The 13625-nt window shown below is 44.6% G+C and overlaps 1 protein-coding gene and 1 pseudogene across 1 annotated transcript in view; both read right to left on the reverse strand.

Moving 5' to 3' along the window:
- LOC126025919 (uncharacterized) overlaps window positions 1–13625 on the reverse strand; it is a 188587-nt gene continuing 174962 nt past the window's right edge. Inside the window, exon 2 of the mRNA XM_049785638.1 lies at window positions 1–591. Within this exon, the coding sequence (XP_049641595.1) occupies window positions 1–591 (591 nt within the window). The remainder of the gene's footprint in view (window positions 592–13625) is intronic.
- LOC126026445 (uncharacterized) lies at window positions 3445–3528 on the reverse strand (annotated as a pseudogene).

Here is a 13625-nt window from a genome sequence, read left to right on the forward strand (position 1 = left end):
TCATTGGAAGCGTGGCTTCGGCCATTCATCCTGACCCTCTACTTCCTGACCCTGGTCCTGGCCGTCCCCGTGGTCGTCTGGCAGCTGCAGCGCCACAACTGGAGCATCCACACCAAGGCCTGGTTTATCGCGGGGATCGGCGTGCTGTTCACCTTGCCCGTGTCCCTCTGGGGCATCCTGCAGCACGTCGTGCACCTGTCGAGGCCTGACCTGCAGAAGCCCATCATCAGGATCCTCTGGATGGTGCCCATCTTCAGCCTGGCCAGTTGGGGCTGTCTGCTCTGGCCCGACCACGCCACCTACCTGGAGACCCTCCGCGAGTTCTACGAGGCCTTTGTCATCTACAGCTTCATGGGCCTCTTGGCCAACTTCGTACAGGCCCAATACCCGAGTCTGGAAGCCATCCTGGAGGCCAAAGGGAAGCAAAGGTTTCCCTTCCCCTTCTGCTGGTGTCCCCCGCACCAGGCGGGACAGAGAGTGCTCTGCCGATGCAAGCTGGCGGTGCTGCAGCACATCACCATCAGGCTCTTCAGCTCCGTCATCGCTGCCATCTGCGAGTTCCTCCACGTCTACAAGCATGGAACCATCAGCGTGTCCAGTGCTTGGCTGTACTTGGCCATCCTCAACGGAGTGTCAGAGGCCTTCGCCATCTATTCCCTCGTGGTGCTCCACCAAACCCTCAAGGAGGAGCTGAAGCCCATCCAGCCCGTGGGGAAGTTTGTGTGCATGAAGCTGGTGCTATTTCTGACCAACTGGCAAGGAGTGATCATCGCAGGGCTCTTGAAGTCGCACGTGATATCCGAGACCTCCACCTGGGACTGGCAAACGGCCAAGGCAGTGGGCGCAGGGCTGCAGAACTTTGCCCTCTGTATGGAGATGTTCGTGGCTGCCATCGTTTTCCAGTACAGCTACTCGTACACGCCCTACATGAAAGAACAACGAAGAGGTACGTTTTGGTCCTTCTTCTGGGAGATCTGGGATGTGTCAGATATTACAGAAGACGTAGTCGCACAGGCCATGGGGTTCACGGAGTGCCTATGTGGCAGCACGAAAGGTATGAGGACAGAAAAGGATGCGTGTGTCATTGAATTGCCGGCTTCCTCACCAGACACACTTCCCACCGCGGGTGCCTCCCCAGCCTCCCCCGGGACCCAGCCAGACCTTGGACACGCGCTGCCATCGCTTTATTGACTCTGCATAGATCAGCATAGATCAGCATAACATGCAGCATTCGGAGCATGAATCTTGCAGGGTCAGGTCCTGCTGTCATTTGAGTACCCGGTCTATGCAGAGTCAATAAAGCGATGGCAGTGCGTGTCCAATGCCTGGCTGGTTCCCAGAGGAGGCTGGTGAGGCACCCGCGGTGGGAAGTGTGTCTGGTGAGGAAGCCGGCAATTCAATGACACACGCATCCTTTTCTGTCCTCATACCTTTCGTGCTGCCACATAGGCACTCCGTGAACCCCATGGCCTGTGCGACTACGTCTTCTGTAATATCTGACACATCCCAGATCTCCCAGAAGAAGGACCAAAACGTACCTCTTCGTTGTTCTTTCATGTAGGGCGTGTACGAGTAGCTGTACTGGAAAACGATGGCAGCCACGAACATCTCCATACAGAGGGCAAAGTTCTGCAGCCCTGCGCCCACTGCCTTGGCCGTTTGCCAGTCCCAGGTGGAGGTCTCGGATATCACGTGCGACTTCAAGAGCCCTGCGATGATCACTCCTTGCCAGTTGGTCAGAAATAGCACCAGCTTCATGCACACAAACTTCCCCACGGGCTGGATGGGCTTCAGCTCCTCCTTGAGAGTCTGGTGGAGCACCACGAGGGAATAGACGGCGAAGGTCTCTGACACTCCGTTGAGGATGGCCAAATACAGCCAAGCACTGGACACGCTGATGGTTCCATGCTTGTAGACGTGGAGGAACTCGCAGATGGCAGCGATGACGGAGCTGAAGAGCCTGATGGTGATGTGCTGCAGCACCGCCAGCTTGCATCGGCAGAGCACTCTCTGTCCCGCCTGGTGCGGGGGACACCAGCAGAAGGGGAAGGGAAACCTTTGCTTCCCTTTGGCCTCCAGGATGGCTTCCAGACTCGGGTATTGGGCCTGTACGAAGTTGGCCAAGAGGCCCATGAAGCTGTAGATGACAAAGGCCTCGTAGAACTCGCGGAGGGTCTCCAGGTAGGTGGCGTGGTCGGGCCAGAGCAGACAGCCCCAACTGGCCAGGCTGAAGATGGGCACCATCCAGAGGATCCTGATGATGGGCTTCTGCAGGTCAGGCCTCGACAGGTGCACGACGTGCTGCAGGATGCCCCAGAGGGACACGGGCAAGGTGAACAGCACGCCGATCCCCGCGATAAACCAGGCCTTGGTGTGGATGCTCCAGTTGTGGCGCTGCAGCTGCCAGATGACCACGGGGACGGCCAGGACCAGGGTCAGGAAGTAGAGGGTCAAAATTATTGGCCGAAGCCAGCGCTTCCAATGAAACTTATTTGAATTGCGGGAGCTCGACATTAGTAGGCCTTCCTCTTCAAGAGCGCTCGCAGTCTCTGAGGAAATCCGAGGCGTCGCCCCAGTGACGGGGCCCAACATTCCACTCACAATGGCCGCTTTGTGAAATCAGGAGGGCCCTGGGGGGGGGCAGCATCACTGAGTCCCCAAACCCCAGATTTTATATTTAGTTTAAATTTTACATATCTGCTAATATTTTAGCTTGAATATCATCTATTTCATATACGGTATGTTTTCTGAATATAGCAACTGCCTATCTTATTGAATCAGATATCATTGATAACAGTTATCAAAAATAAAGCCAGACGTTTGGAGATTTTAAATGACTCTGTGTGTGTGAAGCAAGAAAATTTCTAGTGAAACTCATTAAAATGATGTGAGGCAGGCCGGGAGTGATAGTACAGTGGGCAGGGCATTTGCCTTCACCTGGCTACCCTGGTTTGATCCCTTGCACACCCCTGGTCCCCTGAGCACTGTCAGAACTAATGCCTGAGTGCAGAGCCAGAACAACACCGAGTACTGCCAGGTGTGGCCCCAAATAGACCAACCCCCCAAATAAATAAATGAAAGTATGTAAGGGCATAGAAAGGGAGAAATAGGGGCCGGAGAGATAGCATGGAGATAAGGCATTTGCCTGTCACATAGAAGAATGGTGGTTCGAATCCCGGCATCCCATATGGTCCCCTGTGCCTGCCAGGAGCGATTTTTGAGCAGAGAGCCAGGAGTAACCCCTGAGCGCCGCCAGGCGTGACCCCAAAATTAAAAGAAAAAAGAAAAAAAGAAAAAAGTAAGGGAGAAATATGTGTTCAAGAGAGAACACAGGCTTCTTCAGGGTGGAACTAAGCAAATAACATAGACACATGTGTGAGAGAGAGAGAAATAAGAGAGAGAAATTCAAGGGAGAATATGGGCTTGAAGAGCAAGCATAAATGAAGTTTTTATTGGTTACATGCCACAAAATAGGTGGCAGTGCCTTAACCATGTGCGTGTTGCAGAACATAGTCTCTTTCATCCTTGAGAACTTCTGAGCTCAGAGCCAGGAGTAGCCCCGAGCACTGTCAGGGGTGCTCCCCCCCCAAAAATAAAAACCTAATAAAAATGAAAAATAATCGGGAATGGAGATTAGACTCCTGGCTCTATTATCGACGGTCCTCCTGATGGTGTTCCATTTGTGGAACCAGATGTGATCATGCTAGGGATGAAACTGGGGTCATCTCTGCATGTAAGGCAAGCATTTGAAACTGCTATCTTAGCCTATTTCCATAGAAATATGCCCCCCCCCCCTCAAGCTCTCTGGCCATCCTAGGTAGCCAATCAGAAAAGGAAAAGAGAGCAGTAGGAAGGTACCCTTAGACAATAGCCAATCATTTTAAGGATCATCAGAAAGCTGGAGCCTCCCTCTCTCCTTTCTCTCTAGAATCTTCCTCATGACTTTGGGCAGGGCTCATCTCCTTCTGGGGATGGTCCTGTCTGGCCAAGCTGGGGGCCTTGTTGGCAGATGGATTAAAGTATGAAACTTAAAAGAATTAAAAGTTAAAAAATGAACCGCTGTGTTATTTATCTAGCCACCTAAATGAATACCTTAAAAAGATTGTTTGCTCTGTCTTTGGGCACTTGACCTAAACCGTTGGCACAGTTGCCTGCGAGTTACCAGGCCTTCAAAGCACCAATTGGGGCTTTCCTCCCTTCATATCTTGGCTTATTTTAAAGTAAAATTCTGTGTAATATCCTTACTTCATATCCTTAATTAATGCTTTTTCCAGGTAAAGAGCTCTTCAATGGAAGTAAGCAAGAGGTGGAAATCAGAGGCCGCACAGTTTGGTGTGTTGACTTGATCCGTGATCGTCTTCTGGAACTTAGTGATAAAGCAGGCAGAAAATTTAGCAGAGAAATCAATTATGTTCTTTTTGGATTATTACTTATGAGACTATGTCCATGATCACAGGAAAGACATGAAAGCAATTCCATTTCGTCACACATGCTGTATTTATTATTAACCCAAAGTGTAAACCACTCCAGCAAAGACCCTCCGCAATTCACATACTCATTTGTATAGGTTGGATTTTTTTGTGTGTGGTTTTTGGGTCACACCCGGCAGTGCTCAGGGGTTATTCTGGCTCCATGCTCAGAAATAGCTCCTGGCAGGCTCGGGGGACCATAGGGGATGCCAGGATTCAAACCGATGACTTTCTGCATGAAAGGCAAACACCTTACCTCCTTGCTATCTCTCCGGCCATATAGGTTGGTTTTTTTGGTTTGTTTTTGTTTTTCAAAATTAAGAGAAGATCATAGAAAAACAAGAACATGCTTTTTACTTGATTGTCTTGCTTATGACTTATAGCAAGACACCAGCACTACATCCCCCTCAGCACCAACCCATCGGGTTCTACTGGGCCAACCACAGCCAGGAGCGACCCTTATTTTAAGTAGTTTTCCCCTAACATATCACAGTAGATTGCCTCTCAACTTTATACTTTGCTGATTTGGTGTGAACTATAATTTCTCCTTCTGTGGATGCAAAGTTGACTTGAATAATGAAGGAGTTTTCAAAACTATTTTCAGCTTCTTGACCACACCCAGATATGCACCAGGATCGTGCATCTGCTGCTTGGCAGATGATGTTGCAGGAGGGATGATCAGCTTCAGGTAAATCAAGCAGTGTATTCCTAGTCAACATCTCTAGCCTAAGATTTTTACTGCTTTAAAGAGCAGGGTTGTTTATTTTGCACTTAAATTATTTCTTTGATTATATTTCATTCATTTCAATGGTTTTTTTCTCAAGTCATAGTAATTTTTGGTATTTTAATCATTTGTTATAAAAGAGGGAAAGTGTTTGTTTTGTAAAAATCTATGATGCTCCCCATAGGTCCCCCAAGCCAGGAGCGATTTATGAATGTATAGCCTGGAGTAACCCCTGAGCATCACAGGGTGTGGCCCAAAAACCAATAACCTCCCAAAAATCTATGATACTATTGTAAAAATTTCATATTGTAAGAAAATAGACATTAATAAACAGTGACAAATCCTTGGTCTTTGACTACCAATCAAATCCTATGCGTGTGGCAGTATGAAGAGGTGGACTAGAAACAAAATAAGGGTGTTTGTGGAGGGTACTGGGCACATTGGTGCTGCTGGGGTGTGATAACTTGTACACCCAAACCATAAATTTTATATTGTAATATTGGTGTAATAGCACTTAGATGAAATTTTATTAACATTTTAGGTATTAAAACATCTCATTTAAAAAAAAACATCTCGTTTATGAGCTTTTGAAAATACTTTTATATGGGCTGTCCCCAGTTGTGTTCAAGTAACCTGAACTCATGGTGAGTATGTGCTATGAATCCAACCTGGGGGTCTGACACTCGTTAGTCATATGTTCTAATATTTGCAAGATCTCCTTACCTGTGACAAATCAATCTGGATCAAGAAATCAATCTGGACCGTGGCTCTAGCAAAATTACAGCTAGTAGGGTGTGTACCTGTTACTCGGATGACCAGAATTTGGCTCCTGGCATCCCATATGATTCCTTGAGCACATCCAGAAAGGATCTATGAGCAAAGACAACTATAACTCAAAAAAATCTGGAGGGGCCGGAGAAGTAGCACAGTGGTAGGGCATTTGCCTTCCATGCAGCCGACCCAGGACGAACATTGGTTCAAATCCCAGCAAGCCATATATGGTCCCTCGTGCCTGCTAGGAATAATTTCTAAGTGCAGAGCCAGGAGTAACCCCTGAGTACCACCAGGTGTCAGCCAAAAACCACTACAAAAGAAACACTGTTACAGGAAACAGGAATAGGAGCTGAGGATATTTTAAATGTCATTTGAGAGACTCATAACAAGGTTTCAACTTTTCTATTTTAAGTTCTGTTTTTCAAGTACTTGTATCTGTTTATGGTTTTGCTCTGCTCACTGTACTCCACTATACTCCAGCCCCTAAACCCATTAATTTAAAAATATATAGTTCTATAGCAGTATAGATAGCTCTTTCCAATCATCACTTGTTTGCAGATTTTTTCATCACTCCAAAAAGAAGCTTTATATATCTGAGTTTCTTCTCATCACATATCCTCTAGTGATCTCTCTTTTTCTCTCAATGAGTATTATATTGATTTTATAGAAATGAAATAGTAGGGCCCGGAGAGATAGCACAGCGGTGTTTGCCTTGCAAGCAGCCGATCCAGTACCAAAGGTGGTTGGTTCAAATCCCGGTGTCCCATGTGGTCCCCCGTGCCTGCCAGGAGCTATTTCTGAGCAGACAGCCAGGAGTAAGCCCTGAGCATCGCCCGGTGTGGCCCAAACACCAAAAAAAAAAAAAAAAAAAAAAAAAGAAATGAAATAGTAAAATACTGAATTTTCTATATCTGACTTAGATTTTCTATATCTGACTTAGATTACTTTGTTGGTATGTTGTTTTAAAATACTCATCTTTTAATTGTAGCATGGCTCAGAATCTTATTTCTTTTTATGTCGATATTCCCTTATTTGGAATATCACATTATGTTTATTCATCTGTTGATAGACATAAGAGGAGTTGTATCTATTGATTATTGTGACTAAATATTCTGGTTTTTTTGTGGGGGGCAGTGTGTGTCTGGATCACAACCTGCAGTGCACAGGGGTTATTTCTGACTGTGCTCTCGAATCCCGGTGTCCCATGTGGTCCCCCGTGCCTGCCAGGAGCTATTTCTGAGCAGACAGCCAGGAGTAAGCCCTGAGCATCGCCCGGTGTGGCCCAAACACCAAAAAAAAAAAAAAAAAAAGAAAGAAAGAAATGAAATAGTAGAATACTGAATTTTCTATATCTGACTTGGATTACTTTGTTGGTATGTTGTTTTAAAATACTCATCTTTTAATTGTAGCATGGCTCAGAATCTTATTTCTTTTTATGTCGATATTCCCTTATTTGGAATATCACATTATGTTTACTCATCTGTTGATAGACATAAGAGGAGTTATATCTATTGATTATTGCGACTAAATATTCTGGTTTTTTTGTGGGGGGCAGCCTGTGTCTGGATCACAACCTGCAGTGCACAGGGGTTATTCCTGACTGTGCTCTGGAGTGACTCCTGCCAGTGCTTGGGAAAACATGTGATGCTGGGACTAGACCTGGGATGCTTGGATTCAGGCACTTTAGTTCCTTCCAGCTCCTGTGATTAAGTACTTTTTTCTTTTGGACCACACCCACAGGGCTCTGGGGTTTTCTCCTGGCTCTGCACTCAGAAATCACTCGTGGCAAGTTCTGAGGAATCCCATGATATGCTGGGAATTGAGCCTGTGTAGGCTGCATTCAAGACAAATGCCTGTACTGTGCTATTGCGCTGGCCCCAGCCTGATTTTTGGAGACCATTGATGAACAAGTATGAATCCCTTCTATGCATTATTTAAAACATAAAAACAGGTTTTGTTTAGATTTTTAAGGAAGGACAGGGAGTGAAACCAAGAGAGACAGAGGTAGATAAATAGAGAGAGATAGAGAGACAAAAAGAGAGGCACACATGAGAGAACATGGGCTTTTTCAAAAGCAGAACAGCAGCACAGCAGGTAGGGCATTTGCCTTGACGTAGCTGACCTGGGTTTGATCCCTTGCATCTCATATGCTCCCTGGCATTCCATATGCCAGGAGTAATTATTTGGCACAGAACCAGGAGTACCCCCTAAGGGCTTCTGGGTATGGGCCCCAAACCAACCAACCCACTAAAAGCAGAGAGCCCGTTTCATACCCCAGTATTAAACTATGAAAGGACACATCTCAGGAGGGCAACACATGTCCACAGCAGGGACACATGGGCCCAGGCCCCACAGGTGCCTTCCATGTGTTTTGGGGAGAAATGTCTTTTTAACTCCTTTTAAAACAATAAATGCTGGGGCCGGGTAGGTGGCGCTGGAGGTAAGGTGTCTGCCTTGCAAGCGCTAGCCAAGGAAGGACCGCGGTTCGATCCCCCGGCGTCCCATATGGTCCCCCCCAAGCCAGGGGCGATTTCTGAGCACATAGCCAGGAGTAACCCCTGAGCGTCAAACGGGTGTGGCCCAAAAACCAAAAAAACAAAACAAAACAAAACAAAAAACAAAAAAAAAAAACAATAAATGCTTATTGGTAGTATTGTTAGGCTGATCTATATTTTGGGTTTTGGAAATGATAGAGAGCTGTAAAGATGTTCCTTGGCCTATTCGGGAACTGAAAAGAAACTTTTTTTGCCCACACTTGGGACTTAACTCCTGACTCTTTGCTTAGGGATGACTTCTGGTGAGCTCAGGAGAACATACAGGGTGCTGAGTATCGAACCTGGGTTGGCTGAGTGCAAGGCATCTGCCCTACTCTCTGTACTACCGCTCTGACCCCATGAAAACCTTTTTATTTCCTTATTCAACTCTCCAGAGATAACCAAGGTTAGGATTTTCCCCTCCTAAAGTATTCTCTGTCCAAATTATATGTCTTTAATCCACAGGATATTTTCTCTGCAATGATTTCAGGGTTAACTAGCATTCTCCTCCTAGTAGATTTATTAGATTGATAAGATTTCTCAGATTTGTTTTCACAATTGCAAGCAATCTTGGGATCCTTATAAAACACCTTGGGGTGTGCACATAATCTCTGTAGGCCTCTATCTGAGGCAAAAGGATGTTTGTTTTTAAACTCTCCATTCTTTAGATGCTGGGGCCGGGCGGTGGCGCTAGAGGTAAGGTGCCTGCCTTGCCTGCGCTAGCCTAGGACAGACCGCGGTTCGATCCCCCCCGGCGTCCCATATGGTCCCCCAAGCCAGGAGCGACTTCTGAGCACATAGCCAGGAGTAACCCCTGAGCGTCACTGGGTGTGGCCCAAAAACAAAAACAAAAAAAAAGCACATCCATTCTTTAGATGCTGACAATTCTCTAAAAGCTTTCCTAGCTTATATTTGCATAAAGAGGCCCAGTGGGCTCATGGGAGGAAACTGAGCAGACTTCAATGAAAAATATTTTCCTTATATGGCTTTTAAACATTGAATAATTATACTTCTATTTAACATAAATATAATTTTACAGAATTGAATATTATACTTAATTATAGTGACCAAATTGCTGGTCATTCATTTTTATCATTATAAATTTTGCTTTTGAAAGGGGTTTGGTTCATACCCAGTGGTGCTCAGGGGCTATTCCCGGCTCTGTGCTCTGGAGAAATTTGTGGAAGTGCTCAAGGAGCCAACGGAGGTGTTGGGGATTGTGCTTTACCTTCAGAAGTATATCGTTTGTTTTGCTTTGTTTTGTTTTTAGGTCACAACTGGCAGTGCTCACTTTTTTCTGGAAGTGCTCGGAAGACCATATGGGATGCCAGGAATGGAACTTGGGTGGGTCGACTAAGTGCAAGGCAAGAGGCTTACCTTTACTCAGGCTCCTCTTTTTTTTTTTTTTTTTTTTTTTGGTTTTTTGGGTCACACCCGGCGGTGCTCAGGGGTTACTCCTGGCTGTCTGCTCAGAAATAGCTCCTGGCAGGCTCAGGGGACCATATGGGACACCGGTATTCGAACCAACCACCTTTGGTCCTGGATCGGCTGCTTGCAAGGCAAACACCGCTGTGCTATCTCTCCGGGCCCCTCTTTTTTTTTTTTAAACAAAAAATTTATTTAAACACTGTAGCTCTCCTAGTTGCTCATAAATCATTTGTTTTTCTGCCATTCCATGTTCCAGTATTGGAACATAATAATTTACTTCGTATTGCTTGTTTACAAATGAATGGTTTTCTTGTTCTCCTTCCATTCCTTTTTTATTAAGTGAAGTAATTGGTTTACAACAGCTCAGTTCTTTATGTTTTAAGCATGCATTTCTATCATAACTGCGATCAAATTGCTTTCCCTCCTCCAGCTTCCATAGATGTTTTTCTGACTGGCCCCTTCCCTGCTTGATAATCTTATTTCTGTTTTCAGAGGCTAAGGGTTTTTTTCAGCATTTTATTGCTTTGTTTCATCCAGTAATTTTGTCTTCTTCTGACATATTTTGCTTAATGTCATGCATGTTTTAGCAAAACTCGGTATTTGATATTTTGTATTTGGTTGGGCATAGCTACCATAGTTACCAAAACGTCTATATTCAATTCTCTGTTTTTGAGTGCTGCGTTTTCTGATCTTGGATATTGTACTTAATGTTGCATCAAACATGAACTTGCCTATATATTTGCAACCTACTATTTTTGTATTCTGGGAATATATGCCAAGGAGTGGAGTTACTGGGTCATATGGTAGTTATGTTTTTGCTTTTTTGAGAATTCTCTATACTGTTTCACATAGGGCCTCAGCCAGTTTATGATTCTTACCAAGAGTACTGAGAGGATTACTTCCACTGTGTTTCAAGCAGCAATTGTTTCTGACCTTTTGGGGAAAGGCCGTCCTCCCTGGCCTTAACAGATTACTGTTACTGTTGGCCACTTTTATGTCTTTGGCGATAGGTCCCCCATTTTTAATGGGCTTGCTCCTGGTTTTGTGGTTGAGATGTTGTTTTTTGTTTTTTTGTTTTTTTTTTTTTTGTATTTGGGGGGCACACCCAGTGGCACTCTGGGCTCACTTTTGGCTCTTCACTCAGAAATTGCTCCAGGCAGGCTCAAGGGACCATATGGGATGCTGCAAATCAAAACCGGCTTTGTCTCTGGGTCAGTCATGTGCAAGGCAAATGCTCTACTGCTGTGCTCCTGGTCAGGTCTCACTGTGGTTGAGTTTGTTTTTTTTTTTTTATGTATTATGTGGTTGAGTGCTTTATGTATTCTGGTTAGGAGCCTTTTGGCAGGTGTGTGGTGTGCTATTATTTCTGCCTATTCACTAGGAAGTTTTGTTTTTTTTTTTTAGTCATAATAATGTTCTCATGGTGGAAACTTAGTTTTATGTAGTTAGTTTACTTTTGCTTTTTTTTTTTTTTTTCCCTTTTTTGGGGAGGTTCACAGCCAGAGGTATTAAGAGAGTTCTCCTGGATCTGCATTCAGGAATCACACCCAGCGGATTGGCGGGAATTGAACCTAACTGACTGTGTGCATGGAAAGTGCCTTTCCCTCTGTACTATTGCTCTGCCCTTTGGCTTTTGTTTCTTTGGCAGTGGAGTCAAATAACTGAAGATTGTGATGCCTTTTAATCTTTTGAAAACCTAAATTGAAAACCTATTCCCTCAGACAATTATCTACACTACCTCGAAACTACACTTTTCAGTTAAGATAAAATAGTGAGTCAATGATCTTCACTTTGTGAAAGTCAGGGAGGGCTTCGTCTCAGTTCTCATTGTATTGGCTGGTCAGTACATTTGACACACTCTCACCTTGGTTTCAGGTCACCATGCTCATTGTCTTCTGCCAACTGAACTAGTCTTTATTGTTGGGTCCTATTAAGTGAACCAATAAATAAAATTCCCAATGCTTAGAATTTGCTTTTTGTCCTTGATCTTAGTCAACATCACCAATAGATGTTAAGTACCATCTACTTGTACCTAACTTTCTTTTAAAAAATTCCTTCAGTGTTGGGAATCAAAACTGGTCTCCCACACACATGCAAGACATATAAGATTCATTTCTAGTCCTGTGCCATGTTGCCAATTTCTTTTTTGGGGGGGGGGGGCTGTACCTAGTGTTGCTCAGCGGTCATTTCTAGCTGGGCTCAGAGGACCATATGTGGTGCCGGAATTGAACCTGGGTTGGCGATGTGTAAAACAATTGCCCTACTTGCTATACTGTTGCTCTAGCCTCTGCCTTCAAGGTTGTTTTTTTCAAGGTAAAAATGTTTATTGGAAGGTAGAGGTGAAAGAAGAAAAACTCCCCATGTGGGGAAGAACTTAGCACAGGACTATGTCCTGAATAGAATTTTTATTGTTTTACCTTCGAACAGGATAATTGTCTTGAACTCTGGATTATAGTCACCTACCCATTCAACCTTCCCCACTTTGTTCCTGTAGACACTCTAGCAAAACAGAGTGGATGCCCTTTTCCCTTCAAATCAATTCAACACTCCCTAACATGACTTAAGACAGATCTTGGAGCCATTATTATCATATTCCTTTTTTTTAATTCCACATAAAATCTGTCAGGAAATGTTTTTTGGTGGGAGCAAGAAGGTTTCATATCTAAAGTGCTCTGGGGACCACACCCAGGGCTTGACATTACAGAGCCTGAGGATCAAACTCTGGCTCCTACATGCAAAACACAGACTCCATCCCTTTGAGCCCTCTCATCATTGTGAAATCTTTCTGGCTCTCCCTTCAACATAAAGACTAGAGTTGCATTTTACCTTTGCTATTGTCCTTTTGGAGCTACTATCGTGCTTTATCTCAAACTTCCTATACTCCCAGATTACTACACTGACAATTTATGTAACTTCCCCCCTTAGAAGTCTGTCCTTCTCAGATCATATGCAAATACAACAGCAAAAATATTCACTTTAAATACCAATTGACCACATTCATGATTTTCATCTCACAAGAATAAAACTGACAGTCTTGTGGTCCTGTGAAGCCTGAGGTGATCTGACTTTTGTCACCTCTCTTGCCTCATCCCACATCACCTCCTCTTTGTTCCCTCTCCTTTGTTTTTTGCTGAGCCTTACTCGGCACTGCTCAGGGGTTACTCCTGGCTCTGCTCTCGGGTCACTCGTTTCAGTGCTCAGGGGATCATATGGGATGCCAGGGATGGAACCTGGGTCTGCCGTATGCAAGGCAAACACCCTACCTGCTGCTCTGTAGCTCTAGCCCTGGTTACCTTTACTTCTTGTTGATGATTTCCACCAAGGGAGCAGCTTAACAGTGTGTGTGTTCTCTGCCTCAGTCACTCAGCCTATTTGCCAGCCTCTGTTTGAAGTCTTTGCTCATCTCTCAGCTTGTCAATGATGTTCAGCGTGAGATTCCTAAAGTTGCAAGGACTTCTCATCTAAACAGTACTTGCCTTGCCCCTTTTTTTTCTTCAGGCACACATATACCATTCAATATGGCATATTCACTGCTAAGGTTTTTTGTTTGTTTATTTGTTTGCTATTATCTGTCTTTTCTTCAGTGTAATTTCATAAGAACAGATTTCCCCCCTTCTTTTTGTGTAGTGATGATTGTGTAGTGATGATTTCCAGAATCCTACAAAATGAACAAATATAGTATCAGCTAAATAACTA

Source organism: Suncus etruscus, chromosome 13 (genome assembly GCF_024139225.1).
Source record: "Suncus etruscus isolate mSunEtr1 chromosome 13, mSunEtr1.pri.cur, whole genome shotgun sequence".
In the NCBI taxonomy this organism is placed as follows: domain Eukaryota; kingdom Metazoa; phylum Chordata; class Mammalia; order Eulipotyphla; family Soricidae; genus Suncus; species Suncus etruscus.